Source organism: Parasteatoda tepidariorum, chromosome 2, assembly GCF_982258835.1.
Source record: "Parasteatoda tepidariorum strain Cologne lab strain chromosome 2, Ptep-v5.0, whole genome shotgun sequence".
Classification (NCBI taxonomy): Eukaryota; Metazoa; Arthropoda; class Arachnida; order Araneae; family Theridiidae; genus Parasteatoda; species Parasteatoda tepidariorum.
This window is the reverse complement of record NC_141756.1, coordinates 127512439-127528748: the sequence shown is the minus strand read 5'-3', so window position 1 is coordinate 127528748 and position 16310 is coordinate 127512439. Positions and strand designations below refer to the sequence as shown.

The window sequence follows — 16310 nt, the reverse complement described above, 5'->3', positions numbered from 1 at the left end:
TTCTGTACTCCTAGAGATGTTTTTTTTTTAGCATAAATTGGATCGACAACCTGCGGTCTGCAGAGCTTCTGAACACAATGAATTTCTTTTTCTTAAAAACTAAGAAAAATTTAAAATTTTGAATTCCACTTTTGAGTCCTCACTTTTTAATGCCCTCAATATGCACAGATTTCATTGTAAGTCTATGTTGAGTTTTAATCGCTTTTTCAAGGGTTATTGCTATGAAATTCTGCATTATTTTTTAAAAAAGAGAAAATTTTTAATACGATATTACGATGCGTGCATTTTGAATTTGAGTTATCACTTATCACAATATATATGTATCTATATATATATTTGCTAAATTAATTGTTGATAAAAGAGAAAAGTTTTTAGAAGAAAATTTTTTTTTTAATGAAAAAGTATTTTTTTGAATGAATTCTAGTAATTAAAAGTATTTAATTTTCTGCAAATATACTAATTTATTTCATATAAAAATTTGGTGCTATAACTCTAACATTTATATAAAAATTATCATATTTGCTACCAACTTGACTAAATGGATCATGGTATATGACAATTAAGTCATTTAATACAATTTTAGTAATATTACTGAAAATTTTCTGCTATTATTTAGGCAACTACTATTTTCTGGCTACTATTTTCACACTTTAGGCTACTAAAAACTATTTTGTTCATTTTTTTCTGTGGCAACCTTGGTGGCTAAACATCTGTACAAAACAGGCAAATCATGTTTCTCTATTCCTTTTTTTTAAAAAAAAAATAATAAGTATTACTTTCCTGAAATCATCAAAATTGTAGAATTGAATATCATCCTTATTAATTATTAACTTTCAATTATCCAGTATAATATTACCTTGCGCACATTCATTTCCGGGCCAATCCAAGACAACTAACAAATCAAACCCGGTTTAGTACTGAAGTAAGAACATGCCATAAAAAATCCTTCTATTTACGCTTCTGATTCCATGTGTATTTTTATTTTCATATTTTGTAATCTGATAATCTTGCTACGAAAATTTTTTAAATCATTCGTAAAAGATGCCGGTTTGTGTAAGTTCTTTTGAATTCGCTACTTGCTTTATAGATTTTGTTTTGCGTTTTGTTCTGTATTTTCTTAAATTTTTTTTTTGTCTGTTATTTATTTTTTACTTAATGTGTTCCATTTTCTTTTAAATTTTTGTTAAAATTTCTTTTTGAGTGCTCCTCCCACTATTGTGCCGATATAATCGTGCCAGCTGATGAAAAGATTATATTTTTTCATTATTTTGTTTTCTGGCTTTTTAATATAAATTATTTTTTTAAATATTTTATTTTAATAATTTTCCTTCTTCTCTTTTCATTAATCTTTATTATTTTCCATATTTTTCTCTCTCTATTTTTTAAGCTTGTTTTATGAGTTTTATATAGTTGCAGCTTATGCGCAGTACCTCTTAACCTCTTAATTTTCTTCGTTTTTCACTTTTTTCTTCTTTTTATCCATTTTGTCTCTTTTTCTATATATATAGATATATATATGCTTGCATGTTAAGCATATTATATCAAATTTAATTGACAGAAACTATAAAAACAATTCTTGTGTTTCTGCAGACAAAGGTGCAACCCACATTTATCGCATTTAAAAAGTGTGTAACCTGATCTTGTGTCACATTTTCAAGACAAAGATTCAAACATCATGAACGAGACGCTATTTATAGTTTAATGCAGATTTATTAAAATGAGTGTTGATATAATTTGTGCAGTGTTTGTTAAATGTGTTTGCAAATGAAGCAACTTTATGCATTTTAGGTACACTTATCTCTTCAAAGGTTTGGAAGACCTTCATTTAGATGAAAGAATCATGCAGTTTCTTTCTATTGTAAATAACATGTTTGCCAAAAATAAAAGGTATTCTTCATTTTTCTCCTTGCTCCTCTTAAAATATCATTAGATCATTTTTAACCACATAATTAGAACAATAAAGTATTTGGTTAAATTAATTTACAGAAAATTTTTAAATTTTCATACACAAGTGTATATTAATTCTATGCATGTAGAAACTTCAATATTAGTGCTAAAAAAAAGTTTGGGCTTTTTTTTTTTTTTTTTTTTTTTTTTGCAAAATTAATTTATTTTATAAAATCTGCAGAGTGTTATACTGTTGTGCCGCATGAATAGTATAATAATTCAAGCCTGCCTTATATAAAATTCTACTTAAGCATAGTGATAAATGTTCCTAAATATTATCGTTGTCATAAATAACAGTGTATGAATCACCTTTTAATTTCAAATAAAAGTCATAAAATAAAATGGTTTCTGTGTTGATGATTTATTAACTAATTTGCCTAAGTTATTACCTAAAATTCAACAAATATTTCATGTAAGCAGTTGTATGGATACTTTTATTATTTGTTTGTAACTATATATGTTTTAATTTTTTTAATTGCACAACATGTTTCACGTGTTTGTTTTTTATTTTCATAAGGATTGAAAGTCATACAAAAGTATTACTAATTATGATAACAATATTTCTAAACATTAAGTGGATCGCAAAAAAGTTTGTAATAATTTTTGTGTGAAAATAGGGTTAAATTCATTCACAAAAAATTCGTCCAAGGACTAGCGAATGGTGATTTCTTGTGTTATGTATGGATGAAATTAGATAAACTGCTAACATAGTTGAGAGGCTAAAAATAAATGGAGAAATAAAAACGACTTCAATTGTCTAGCCAATTCTTCTATTTGAGTCATTCAAACTGAGGAAAAGTGGATTATCATTATTTCCCCCCATTTTCTACAGTATTAAATTTACACAAAATTCATACCTGTAGTTTTAAGAATATTAAAGTATTTTTTTTATCAACTCTACAATAGTTTTGATATTGATTTTGACTGCTGTTGTAACAAAAGCAGGGTTGCAAAAAAAACAACCTACCCATAGAAACCCGGGTGGATTTTTCTAAAATTTATTTCTTTTTAATCTTCTGTTATATTAAAGAGCTATTCTATTGAAATATATATGTAGTCTAGCCTAAAAAAATGCACTTATGATGAAAAAACTAACAAGAGTCTGAAAAGAAAAATTATTTGTGGAATTCAGGAAGAAAAATGTATAGGTTTCATACAAAAAGGAAGAAAAGAAAAAAACAGAATAATTTGAGTAACGATCAGGTTATCAGTGTTATAATACACTCTAGATTTGACTATATGGCCATTGATTAGTCAGTGCCTTTAATTCGCTTTCTATGCAAAAAAAGAATTCCTCAGATATTTTTTCAGATTAAAATATGAATAAAAAGTAATCCTGTGTTAAAATAAGTTTTAAATGTGTGATGTACGTGAGTACATATAACATTTTGTATTGTGATGTCAGAATAAACTTTTTCAGACAATTTATTTGTATTAATTATTAATTACCTATATTACCTTTGATTACCTATAAAGTCAATTCATAAAATTAAACTTACTTATTAATATAAGCTTTTTACTTATCCCTGCCCTCTCTATTGAAAAAAGAACCCAATAAAAGATGAAAAACCACCCGACTTGGGTTATTTGGGAAAATCCATGTTTATTTTTTCAACCCTGAACAAAAGTGCATTCATAACAGTCTGATTTTAATTATTGTTCACAGGCATGGAAAGCATTACGCTCGGCATTATTCTGTCACTCCTCTGGGACCTCGATCTGGCCTTATCCAGTGGGTTGATGGTGCATCTCCTCTCTTTGGACTTTATAAACGGTGGCAACAAAGGGAAGCTAGTTCCTTGAAAGTAATATCTCTCTCTTCTAATGTATTTGTTACGTGCATCAATTCTAAAATGTTTTAGTCAGTACAGGGATGAGATTTTTCCGATATTAGCGGATTTCCGTTTTTCCCCCCACTTTTATCTCTTAAATTTCAGCTTTTTTATCAAAAATTCAGATTTTCTAAAAATTTCATTTTTTTTAACAAGTATTCCGCTTTTTCAGAAAATTCACCGATTTTCAAAGAGAAGCAGAAAATTCAAACTACATAGCTACCAATCCTTTCTCATTTTTACTTATTTTACCTATTTTCTCCCCTTTTACACGCAGCAGATAAGATTTTCCGAATTTTTTACCCGCCCTCCAGATAGATCCGATTTTCATAGTTCAAACGACGCTGCTTCTGACAAGCCTTTTAGAGGTCCCAAGCCTGGAATCTGCTAATATCTTGATTCCTATTCACACGATTTTAATATCAAACATAGCTTTTCATATTTGCGTGTTGCGATTCTTATTCATGCGATTTGAATATTGTACATTGAGATTCTTATTTACGAGATTTAAAAATCCGATATTGTGATTCATATTTACGTCTTTTTAAAAACCTATGTAGCGATTCGTATTCACACAAGTCTAAAATTCAATGTGTTGATTTGCTCATGCGGTTTATAATATCAAACATTGATTTTCGTTTTTATACACGATTTTAAAATAAGGCATTGGGATTCGCATTCACGCATTCTAAAAGTTATGCATCATAATTCTTATTTATGCAATCTAAAAATTACTCGTTATGATTCATATTTACGCTATCTAAAAATTATGAATCATGATTTGTATTTACGCAATTTAAAAATTCTTTATCCCAGTTTGTATTTTCTCATTTTCAAAACCGTATATCTAATTTCATATTCATGTGATTTCAAAATCCATAATTGTTATTCATATTCACGCAATTTTAAGATCAACTATCGCGATTCTTGTAAGAAGTAAATTTTTTTTAAAATTGGTTACTATAAAGGTGACTGTTTTTCTATCGACGATTATTAGTATATGTAAGTGTTACAACATCAGCGAAACTGGAATAGAATATATTCAAAACTTTTACTCTGTGCTTGCAAAGAAGAAAAAATAGGATTTGTCACAAGATGTTTGAAGATGGACTAACGACTAAATATAGCAAACATAAAAGATATAGCAAACATAAAAGATATAGCAAACAAAAGCAATCACTTAAAAAGGGATTTAATTAAAAAAAATTTGGGGGGAAAAAGAGTTAATTAACTCATCATCAAAATTGTATTTATAATTGCTGTTATTTATGCTATAAAATGCAAAATTCTTATCAAATAAAAAACAATTATCTAAACAGTTGCTGATTGTCATGTAATTTTTCAAACTAAAATAGAAATTTTTGTATGTTAAGGAGTTACTATATATTTCTACTTCACTGTTATTGATATGTTTCAGAGGGCTGTAGTTAGATTAGACTATAATATGAACATAATGATTCGGTCCATTGTTAAATTTTTTTTCCCAATATAATTTAAAACGCAATATTACTGATATATTTGCTATAAATCACATAAAGAAATGAAATATTAATTTATATTTTCAGTAGTTTTAATTTGCTATACCAGGTAGTTTTTCAAGTAGTAATTGTCTCTTATGTGAACTGAGGAAAAATATGATTTCCAGCTTTAATTTTTCAATTGGTAATTTTTTTTCTCACTAAATGTTAAGTATCAATGTAATCGTTTTTATGATAATAGATTAGTACACAATTGTATGTCAATACATTATTTACCTTAAACTGTCTGGAATTTATTATTAAAGGGTTGCGCTTGCGTAAAATTTACTATCGTGAAAATTCAGCTTTTTTGCGTTTTGGCTAATCTCATCCCTGTCAGTAGGATGTGTAGCATTTTTGACCAAGGTTTAATTGGTAAATGCTGAGGTCTGCACTTTCTCAGATCATTTCTTAGTAGTTTGAAATTTTCTCTTATAGTTTCAGAGTAGTCTGATTCAAAATCAACCACTTCTACTCTTCCGTTGGTCTTAATTGTGGTGGTGCAATGCATTCATGCTTGTGTTTTTAAGACATTTAGTAAAAATTAATTATCTCATCAGGGTATTTTTCTCATTTCATTTATATACAAAAAGCTTAAGGATACAGAGAGAAAGAAAAGTATAACAGCATGTTCCACAATTTACAGTAAATTATCAAAATATTAAATATCTTTGTGATTTACAGGAAGAAATTTATTCTATAAAATAATGCTTATTGAGGTTAACATGCAGTAGAGGCCAGAGCATTAAATTGTATTTGTTTGTCTAAGAAGTAATGAGCATAGAAGAATTCCTTTTTATACAAATTATTTTGAAAGAGAAAATAACAGAGAGATGTAATTTTTTAAAAAAGAAGTAAGCTTCTGCTTTACACGATAAATTTTACGAAATTTCATAATAAACAATAGAGGAAAATTTTTTTTTCAGTAAATATAATATATGATCCAATAATTAACACTAAAAATTTATTTATTATTAAGATATATAAGTATTACATTTTCTATGAAGTGAAATGTTATACTTCGAGATATGATTTTTGAAAGAGGAAAACAGAAATGTCTTATATATTATTCTTTATATTTAAAAAAAAATGTTCAATAAATAATATAATTAAATAATATAATTTTAATATTCTATGCCAATTGTCTAAAATTTCTAGACAAAAATGAATATGAATTAGTTTTATCAAAGTATGCTTAATATTTTATGGACTTCTCACCTATTTTCAAATTTCTGGCTCAAAAACAAATTATTTTCATCTACTCTGCATTTATCAGGGATGAAAGACTTCAGTGAAAAAACAGAAATCCGCTTTTTTCTCACAATTTTAAAATTTCCGACAATATTTCAAGAAATTTTGGGAGCTCCAATTATTACAGACCCTCCCCCAATGACGGCCAAAACCCGAGCTGCTCGAACGGTAGACGTACTAGGAACGAACTTTTTTTTCCTTTCGTGCAGTACCCTCCTGAGAAAGAATTATCGCCGGAAGAAAATGGGTGAAGCTTTGCCTGGTGCATGGTTAGTTTCCTTGACAACCACTAGTACGCTGTGAAGCAGAAAAGATGAGGTTCTAGGTTGTTAAATTTTAAGCAGCTTCGCATTGGCCGCTGATATATGATCGAGGTTTTCCTCATTTGCGCCTCTGTACATTATAGTTCTCTTGACTCCACAAGTACTTATTTTTCATTTACTTGTGTCCTTTTCACATTGTGCATCGTAAGATGAATGTATTTTAACGATGGAAGTCAATTTGATAGACGAACACAAAAAGCGTACGACTGCTGCTGAAAAATAAATAATTTCAAGTAATATAAATAAAAGTAAGTTAAATAAAATAGCCAGGGACTAAAATTGTAAGTAACAATCTATCAGAAGATATTGAGGTGAAAGTTAGCGACTTTTAATTTAAAAGTATTGACTGGCAATTCATTTAAAATGATAATTAATATGCTTTATTTATTGCTTAATCTTCTTTAATATAGTAGTGGTTAAAGAAGTTTAAAATTATATTTAGGAAAATTTAAATTTCGCTGTCAAAATGCTTCTTACGGCAGAGTTATATGTTTTTATATATCTTATTGATATCACAGTATTACGTAGAACACTCCCTCACCCCATCTTCCAGTGTTTTCGTTGTAAAAGTTCTTTTTTTTTAGTCCATTTTCGTGTCTGATTTATTTAAGATTAATAAAACAATTGTAACCATACGGTTAATTAATGGATATACTGTAACCAATTAAGTGTAAAAGACAGCAGGACAGTTTTATTTTGCAGACCTGTGTAAGTGACTAGTTCTATTGCTGTTTCTTAAAATACCTCAATACATATAAATTCCACATTTTTATTTATTTATTTTTTTCCAAATCAAAATAGTTTTTCTCAATATCAAGAATAAATGATTAATAATTTAATTATTTATGAACTAAATTTACCTAATTAATTACTAAATTCTATAAATTGTTTATTCTAAGTAATTATATGGCTATACATTTATTTTTGTTTATAATTCTAATTTTTTTATATATACTTGCAATTGCGCAATATATTGCAGTGTTTTCATTTTATTGAAGTAATTACTGGAGATGGGAAGGTACATTGATTTATCCTGGATAGAATTTTAAGTTAACACTTCCAAATAGAAAAATTTTCTCGATTTCTTCCACTCTCTGGAAAAACTGCTTAAATATCTGCAGTCATGAAGTATAGAACTGCTTAAATATAGCAGTCATGAAGTTTTAAATTTAAGCAGACAAAATATTTTTGCTTTTTCTTAAAAGAATGGTATGTGTTTATTTTCTTTTTCGAAACAATTAACATTGTTATTGAAAAAAATATTCCCAAGTTTGAGGAAAAAAGTTCTTTGAATGAATAAAAATTTTTTTTTATTGGCAATTTTACATGAATGTCAATATTGTTCGTTCAATTTAGATTTATCTCAAAACATTCACATTGTAATTAAATTCTATTTAAAGAAATTATTTCCCTAAACCTTATTTCATCTGATTTATTTTTGTCTTCTTTAGAATGCCTCATCAAATGTAGGAATTCTACGACCCTCCGAAATATTTTACAACAAGCTAACACCTTTGCTGAAAGAAAAGGTAAGGAAGAAAAAAAAAATCTCTTATTGACTATTTGGGTTGGATGAAATCATAGTTCCTATTCACTCTGAATAATACATTTATTTTCTAATTACTTTAAAAGTATATTCATTTTAGTTTATCATATCAGGGGATTACAAACAAAATCTTTTATCTTATATGGAAATTCTTGTTAGAAAAATTTTATTTAGGGGATCGAATCCAGAGTTCTTTCATCTGGTTTTGTTTAGATATTTTAAAGAAACCTTTTCTGTTTTTAGAATGTTTCTCTGGATAATCGTAAAGAATGGCCTCTGTCTGTTCTCCTGGATGTTCTAAAGCAATTAATGAGTGAGACTCCAGATAACTTACTTGCAAAGTACGTACTATAATCGTTTTTCTAAATAATTATTTTAAAAAACACTGTTTAAGAAAATGCCATTCTCTGTTTTTGTTTTAGAGAGCTCTGGTGCTCTTGCAGTAGCGCCCTTGAGTGGTGGAATATTACCCAAACATATAACCACTCAACTGCTGTTATGTCTGTCATAGGTTACATTATTGGTCTTGGAGATAGGCACTTAGATAATGTTCTTGTGGATCTATCTACTGGAGAAGTATGTATTCATCTTTAACATTTTTAATATTTCATTTACATATGCTATTTAACTATTTATTCAAAATGAGAGTTATTTAATTTTGTGCAAAATCAATCACTAACACAAAAGTCAGGCTTTTCTTTTGTTTCCTAAAGACAAGGATGAGATTTTTCCTCGTTTTAGCTGATTTTTGCTTTTGTCTCTTGAATTCCAGCCTTTTCATCAAAAACTGATTCTTTAAAAAAAAAAATTTTATATATATAAATATTCCACTTTTTCTGAAAATTCAGGCGTTGAAATAAAATAATTATTTCCGAGTTTCAAAGACTAACAAAAAATTCGAACTACGTAGCTGCCAACCCTTCTGCACTTTAGTTATTTCAGCTATTTTCTCCGCTTTTACGCACAGAAAATAAGATTTTCCGTATCTTTGCATCCGCCCGCCATATAGCTCGTACTTTCATAATTCAGACGTTGCTGCTCCCTGTTTGCTGGCGTGAAAGCGAACGAATTATTGAAGAAGAAAAATACCGGTGGATTTGCTGTGAAAATATTTATTTGCTCATCAATTAATTTTTATTTATGGCTCAATAAAAACAATACAAGCAAGCCTTTTAAAAATCCCAAGCCCAGAATCTGCTAATATCTCGATTCTTATTCCTGCGATTTTAATATCAAACATCGATTTTCGTATTTACCTGATTTAAAAGTTGTGTGTTGCGATTCTAATTCACGCGATTTAAATTCGTACATTTCGATTCTTATTTACAAGATTTAAAAATCCTATATCGCGATTTGTATTTATGCTTTTTTGAAATCACGATTTTATTACCAAACATCGATTTTCATATTTACCTGATTTAAAAGTTGTGCATTGCGATTTTTATTCACACGATTTAAAAATTATGCATTGTGATTCGTATTTGCGGGATCTATGAATTATACATCATGATTTATTGTATTTTTGAAATCCAATGTCGAGTTTCATATTCACAAGATTTAAAAGCCACATATCGGGATTCATATTCTCTCAATTTAAAATCTTATTCACACGATTTTAAAATCGCACTTTTGTATATCATAGCTTCTACATACATATAATATTCATTCTTGTATTTCCTCTTTTTTACTTTCTGACTTCTCTCATCCCTGTAAAGACTATGCGAGAAAGTTTCGAGTCGTGTGCATTGCCGAAATATTTCTCACACCTTAGCACACAAAATATATAACTTTAGTAATTGGTTTCTTGGTTATGACTATGTTTTTTCAGTCTAATGTGTTACAAATTGAGATTTAATTTGTTTTGAGAAGGATGACCATTCATTTCTCTTGTCTAGGTGGTGCATATTGATTATAATGTGTGTTTTGAGAAGGGAAAAAATCTTAGAGTTCCAGAAAAAGTACCATTTAGAATGACACCCAACATCAGAACTGCACTTGGGCTGAATGGTGTTGAGGTATGTATTCAATTAAATGTTCAAATCAACATAAAATAAATAGGAAAAACAAAATCTATGTGAAAACTTTGAAAAATGCTGTGTAGCTGAGAGGTAGAACAGAGCAGGATGCCCCCTTGCAGCAAAATAACCTGGGCCTTTATTGGACCAATATTCACGAATCTTGGCGGAATAAGGATTCGAAGGGCCGATATGGGTCCTGTATAGAATTGTCAGATTCATCCGATATCTTCTTTACAACTCATATCGGCCCTATATAGAATTGTCAGATTCATCCGATATTTTACAACCATTATTCAGCCTATATAGGCCGATATTGACGCTGCATAGGACCAATATTTTATTTTATTACCGTCGTTGAACAACCAACCCGATTTTTATGGGTTTACAACTACTGATGTTTGACTCCGTAGCCTTGTCATTTTAAACCCAATCCAAAAGACAAGGGAACTTCTGGATCGAGTATTGGGAGAAATATGCCTTTTGTCGAGGACTTTTTAATGCAGCTAACCCGCATTTGCATTACATGGAGAGGAAGAACACGAGAACCTCCCACGGTTAACCTGACGGCAAAGGGACTCTTAACCCGTGATCCGTCTACCACTGAGGATATTTCACGTCAGCATTGTGGTCGGTGCAAGCAGGATGCAGAATTCGTATCAACTGGGATTCTAACCCGGTTCCCCTCATTGGAAGGCGGATGCTCTATCCCCTGAGCCATCGCGGCTCATAGGACCATTATTAAAAAGTCTACACATCCCAATATGGGTCCCTCAGAGCTTGTTCATATAGGACCCATATTGAGCTAATTACGAGCCCAACTGGGGCCAAGATATAATTGTTGCATTATTCCTAAATTTCTCTTCTTTTTTTTTTAAGTTGATCAAAAAATTTCTTGTTTTCTGCTATATTAAGTTTTTCTACCTACTATACTGGTCAAAATTTACTGACAGTCTTCGATGTTTGTTCGAGGATTTTGATCTGTTAGGAAAATGTATGAACTGAGATTTTCTTCAAAAGAGTAATGTAAAATCAGGAATAATTTTACACTATTGGTGAGGATAATTTTTATGGGAAACTTGAAAATGATATAGGAAGCAGTTAAACATACAAAACGAACAATGTTAAACCACTGTGCTTATGTGTGTTAATATAGTGGAAAGTCCCATGTCCAAAATCATGGAGAAAATAAATTCCTCTGAATGATAGGTTTTCAAGATAAACAAACATTGCATCCTTTTTTCTATGAAAAATAATAAATTGATAATTAATGTCAAGTTCAATCAACAACGTATAAAGTACACATGGTTTGTATGAAAGGGCTATTTTTACAGCCGTTGTTTCCGATTTCCACGTGGTTTTAAAAATCTCGATGTTTTAATATGCTAATAACACTTCGTTTAGTAATAATTTCTCAATCCACTCAAGTAGCAACGATTATACAGTGAATTTTTGCGGTTTTGTGGATCATTATTAAAATGTATTTTCACTTGAGTTGTAACATCCCAATGTTTTAATGCAATATTATTTCGTTCGGAAATCTCGGATTTTTGCCCTTAATTATTGACGATTCACCCTCAATCCCATGTGGATTTACGATCGCATTTTTGTCAATTGTTGCTGCAGTTTTTCACAGTCTTATAATGCTATATTGTCATACGCGGGAAATTTCGAATCATGCTTTTTAATAATCACTTTATGACTAGTTTAATGTTTTTGACCACTAATTCCCAATTTTTCAAAATGAAGTTTTTTTTTTTTTTTTTTTTTTTTTTTTTTTTTTAATGCTGTAATGATATTCCGCATTTGGTTTGTATGATATCCATTTTTTTTCTTATAGGGAAATATTGAATTAGAATCCAACAAAAATTGGGGGTAAGGTTAAAATTATAACAAAACAGAAATTAGACAAAACAGAATTAGATTAAACAAAAATTTAAGACATCGATTAAAATAACAGCTTTCTAGTTAATTATATATTTGAGAAAATTCAACAGAAAACTTTTTATCTATTTACAGGGTTTATTTAGATTGTCTTGTGAACATGTGATGAAAGTGTTAAGAAAAGGTCGTGAGACCCTCTTAACTTTATTGGAAGCATTTGTATATGATCCCCTGGTGGACTGGACTCCTGGAAATGAGGGTGGTTACACAGGTGCTGTATACGGTGGGCAACAAGCTTGGGTAACTGAAACGAAACAGACACGCCAAGAAATGGAAGTGGACATTGCTTTGTCGATGTTTGCGATACGTGTTGCAGAAATGAAAGGAGAATGGCTCAAAAACAGGTTATATATCTCTTTTTCGTGTTTGACAAATTATTCGAAAAGTTATGCTTTTATTGAAAACAAAAATTTTTATTCTTAGATAACGATAAATTAAAGTTCTGCATGTATGCACATCCAAATAATGCATACTTAGTGCTATGTAGACTAAAGTAAAAACACAATATGAATAAAGAACAAGTACAGATTCTTTCTTATATCCCTTCTTTCATTAATTTGTCCCTACTAGTTAAACACTTGCTGTCATGTTTGGTGTTTAGGCGTCGAGGAAGGTTCTTGTTTACTATTTACTTTAATTTATTCACTTCATGTTGTTTTTATTTGACATTTGATCAAACAATGATAAGACATATTTTGTCTTACTCTTAGCTATAGCACCAAACAAGATTAGAAAATTTTCCTCCTCGTAATGCTTTTTTAAGGGTTCTCGTGTGATCAAGGAAACTTGCAGAGAATAATGTCATTTTTGTCCAAAAAATATTGTGATAAACCTGGAAAACAATCATTTTCAAAATTGAGTGTAACAAAAAGCAAATTCAAAGTCTAACATCTATTTTTATTACTTCTTTTGAAAATTCTGTTGCAATCTGTAATTTTTTTTTTCATTAAAATTACAATTTGAATATTAATTTGTGAAAAAGGATTTTTGTTAAAACTTCTTTGTTTCTAATTTGTTAAGTATAATCGTATTTGTAGCTAGCAAGTTTTGAAATGTTTAACTATGTGAAGTTTAGTGCTCTGTCTTAAGTAGATATGTATATTATGGTTAATTATATGGCTGATATAATTATATGACTCCCGGCGGCTGAGTGGTAGCGCTTCGCGCTCCCGTGCCATAGGTCCTGGCTTCGATCCTCGGACCGAGCGAGGTTGACTCAACCTTTTATCCCTTCAGTTGGTCGATAAATGAGTACCAAGCATGCTAAACACTGGGGGTTCCGCGTTTGGTTGACCACCTGCCCGGAGCATCTGCTCCTGCACCCCAGAGCCCAAGGTTAAGAAAACTGAGATGGGCACAGGTGGGCTGTCATGCCACTGAGTTTAGTTTTCTATATGGCTGATAGATTTTCAATTTTTTTTCCCCAGTTTTTGCACAAAGTAATGCTTCTATCTATAATTTATTGTGTATTATAAGATCTTCATGTTAAACCTTCTCCAAGTTATTTGTTTTCTTTACAAAATTTAATATTCGACATATTTTATGGAAAAATAAGTTCTAATTGAATTTAAAAAAAGAAAATTTGAGCTATTGTTGTACCTAGCAAAAATATATTCTGGAATTTTATTAAAAAATTTTATATGAAACCTGGTAAAACCGGTGAAACCTAAAATTAAGTTGTAACACTGGTTCAATTTGAAAAGGAAAAAAAAAAGTTTTGTAGCATTATCGTAAATATAAGAACTTTTTTAAGCATTTATCTGCCTGGAAAGAATAAACCTTATTTGGTTATGGTGTTTAACCAAAATCTGATTCACGTAACCAAATTGTGGAACTCATTGCTCCATTAAAGAACTTTAATTTATAAACAGTAAACATAGCTCCCAACTCTACTGGATTTTCCAGTTGACTACTGGATTTTACCAGTTTCTCCTTGTCTACTGGTTTAATTAAAATTCTCCTGGTTTTTTACATTTTAGAAAATTCCCTAACATTGAATAAATTTACTAAAAAAATCCCTATTAAAATAGGATTTTTATACAGATTATTGCTTGCTTTCTCGAATATTTAAATATTACTAATACATAATGAAGCGAACCTCATTTATTGAAATCAGTTCAAAACTTTTTTGTTCTGAAATTTTCAGTTTATATTTATTCCGAACTCTCTTTTTAAATTAATTAAAAATACAGTGTATATGCGCATGTGGAAAGTCATGAATTTCAGTATTGAACAAAATTTGTCACAAAATGTCATGGTTTTAACTATTTTTTTTTTTTTTAAAAAAATCATGAAATCATGAATGAATCATATCGTGTTCTTTCAAAAAAAATGAAGGAAAAAACATAATTTCTAGAATGAAGTATCTTTTAAATTTCTGTTATTTCAGAATTATTATTATTAAAAATTTTTTTTTATCAATTTAAAATTCTAGCTGCAGCATGCCAGTCATTGGCAATTTTTTTTTACTCCGAAATGAGAACAGAAAAATCAGGAGTATTTCTTTCCTTTCTGATAAACAGGAAAAGTATATTTAGAATATAATTCTGCAGGAAAAAAAAATTATTTACTCAATTTTATTGCTTCAACTGTTTCTTTACTCTGTTTTTTTTTTTTTTTAAATTTAAAATCAATAAATATGAAGATGTAGAGTATAACAATTTTGGTTCTACCTATCATTTTAATTAATATTATTATAATGCTTTTTAAATTTATTATTCTGTTTTTGTCGGAGAAAATAGTAACTTCGTTAAGAAATGGAAAATCTAGAATGTAGCAGATTACCTGAAAATATCTTTTAACTATCTTTGATGAAATAATTAAATATTAATATTCAAAATTATGAGAAAATTGTTAATATTGTTATGTTTACTGTTAATTATAACTGGAAAATATTGCAGTCTTTCTATTTTGATGACTATAAAAATTCCTAAAATTCCTTATGCGTAAGATATTTAGTACATTATTATGCAACAATTATTATGAATTTTATCACTTTGTAAAATGTACTGAATTTTTTCCTATCCATGTTGGCAGCTATGAGTAAAATATAAAAACATATTCAGTTTACATTGGTTAAGATAAACGTGGGTTCTGATTTGTGTAACATATATTAGGGGGTATTATAGTGTTTAAAGTGACTTATAGTGAAAGAGGGGTGCTTTGATTTATTTACATTAATGTAATGCAGCCCCCTTACTTATTCTTTCCTTTCAAAATATATTTATTTTAAATTTGTATTCCAGAGATGAGCTTCTGTCGGCCTTTCCGCAACTAGAAGTACTTCTTCAAGAATGGAAAAACGCTCAGCACAAGCTTCAGTCGGCAGAAACTGAACTGCAGGATGCTTGTCAAGAAAAAGCTTTATTAGAAGAAGCATTAGCCAACCCAAATCACAGCCTGTATTCAGTACCCAAAAGGTATTTTTTGCTGTATTGAAAGTACCTGTTATACATTTGTTTGTACTCATTCTAACCTTTATATGCTGTTTATTATTAAAGGTACGATGAAACGACCATCGTGAAATCGACGGTAAATGCGACAAAGGAGACTGCGAATGAAAAGCTGAATGAATACAAGAAATGGCATTCTCTTCATTGTGTATGCTATAATTGAAATATTTTACTTTATTTTTTTTTATTTTTTTAATTTAACAATTTATTCAGATAAATAAATCTACAAACTATTTTTTTGACATTGAACGATATTTTTCAATTAATTAAGCAAAAGAATCTACTGCACAATATATGTTATGTGAGTTCTAAATATAATGAAGATATGAAAAAAAAATTTTTTAAATTGTCGAAATCTGCTTAAAAATATTATATGAAAATAACTGTTGCGCACTTTTTTTCCTCTCAAATATTTATAATACTCTTCTACCGCTATAAAATTCTTATTATTCTCAAATTTATTACATTTATTTTGTTTCCTTA

General features: G+C 29.3%; 1 protein-coding gene across 3 annotated transcripts in view; it reads left to right on the top strand.

Annotated features, from left to right (window-relative positions):
* nonC (serine/threonine-protein kinase Smg1) overlaps positions 1-16310 on the top strand; it is a 184001-nt gene that overhangs the window by 120682 nt on the left and 47009 nt on the right. For all 3 annotated transcript variants that reach the window (XM_087158370.1, XM_087158369.1, XM_087158371.1), the window contains 9 exons: positions 1789-1887; positions 3614-3752; positions 8322-8399; positions 8660-8757; positions 8839-8992; positions 10312-10431; positions 12451-12719; positions 15621-15794; positions 15876-15975. In XM_087158370.1, the coding sequence (XP_087014496.1) occupies positions 1789-1887; positions 3614-3752; positions 8322-8399; positions 8660-8757; positions 8839-8992; positions 10312-10431; positions 12451-12719; positions 15621-15794; positions 15876-15975 (1231 nt within the window). The remainder of the gene's footprint in view (positions 1-1788; positions 1888-3613; positions 3753-8321; positions 8400-8659; positions 8758-8838; positions 8993-10311; positions 10432-12450; positions 12720-15620; positions 15795-15875; positions 15976-16310) is intronic.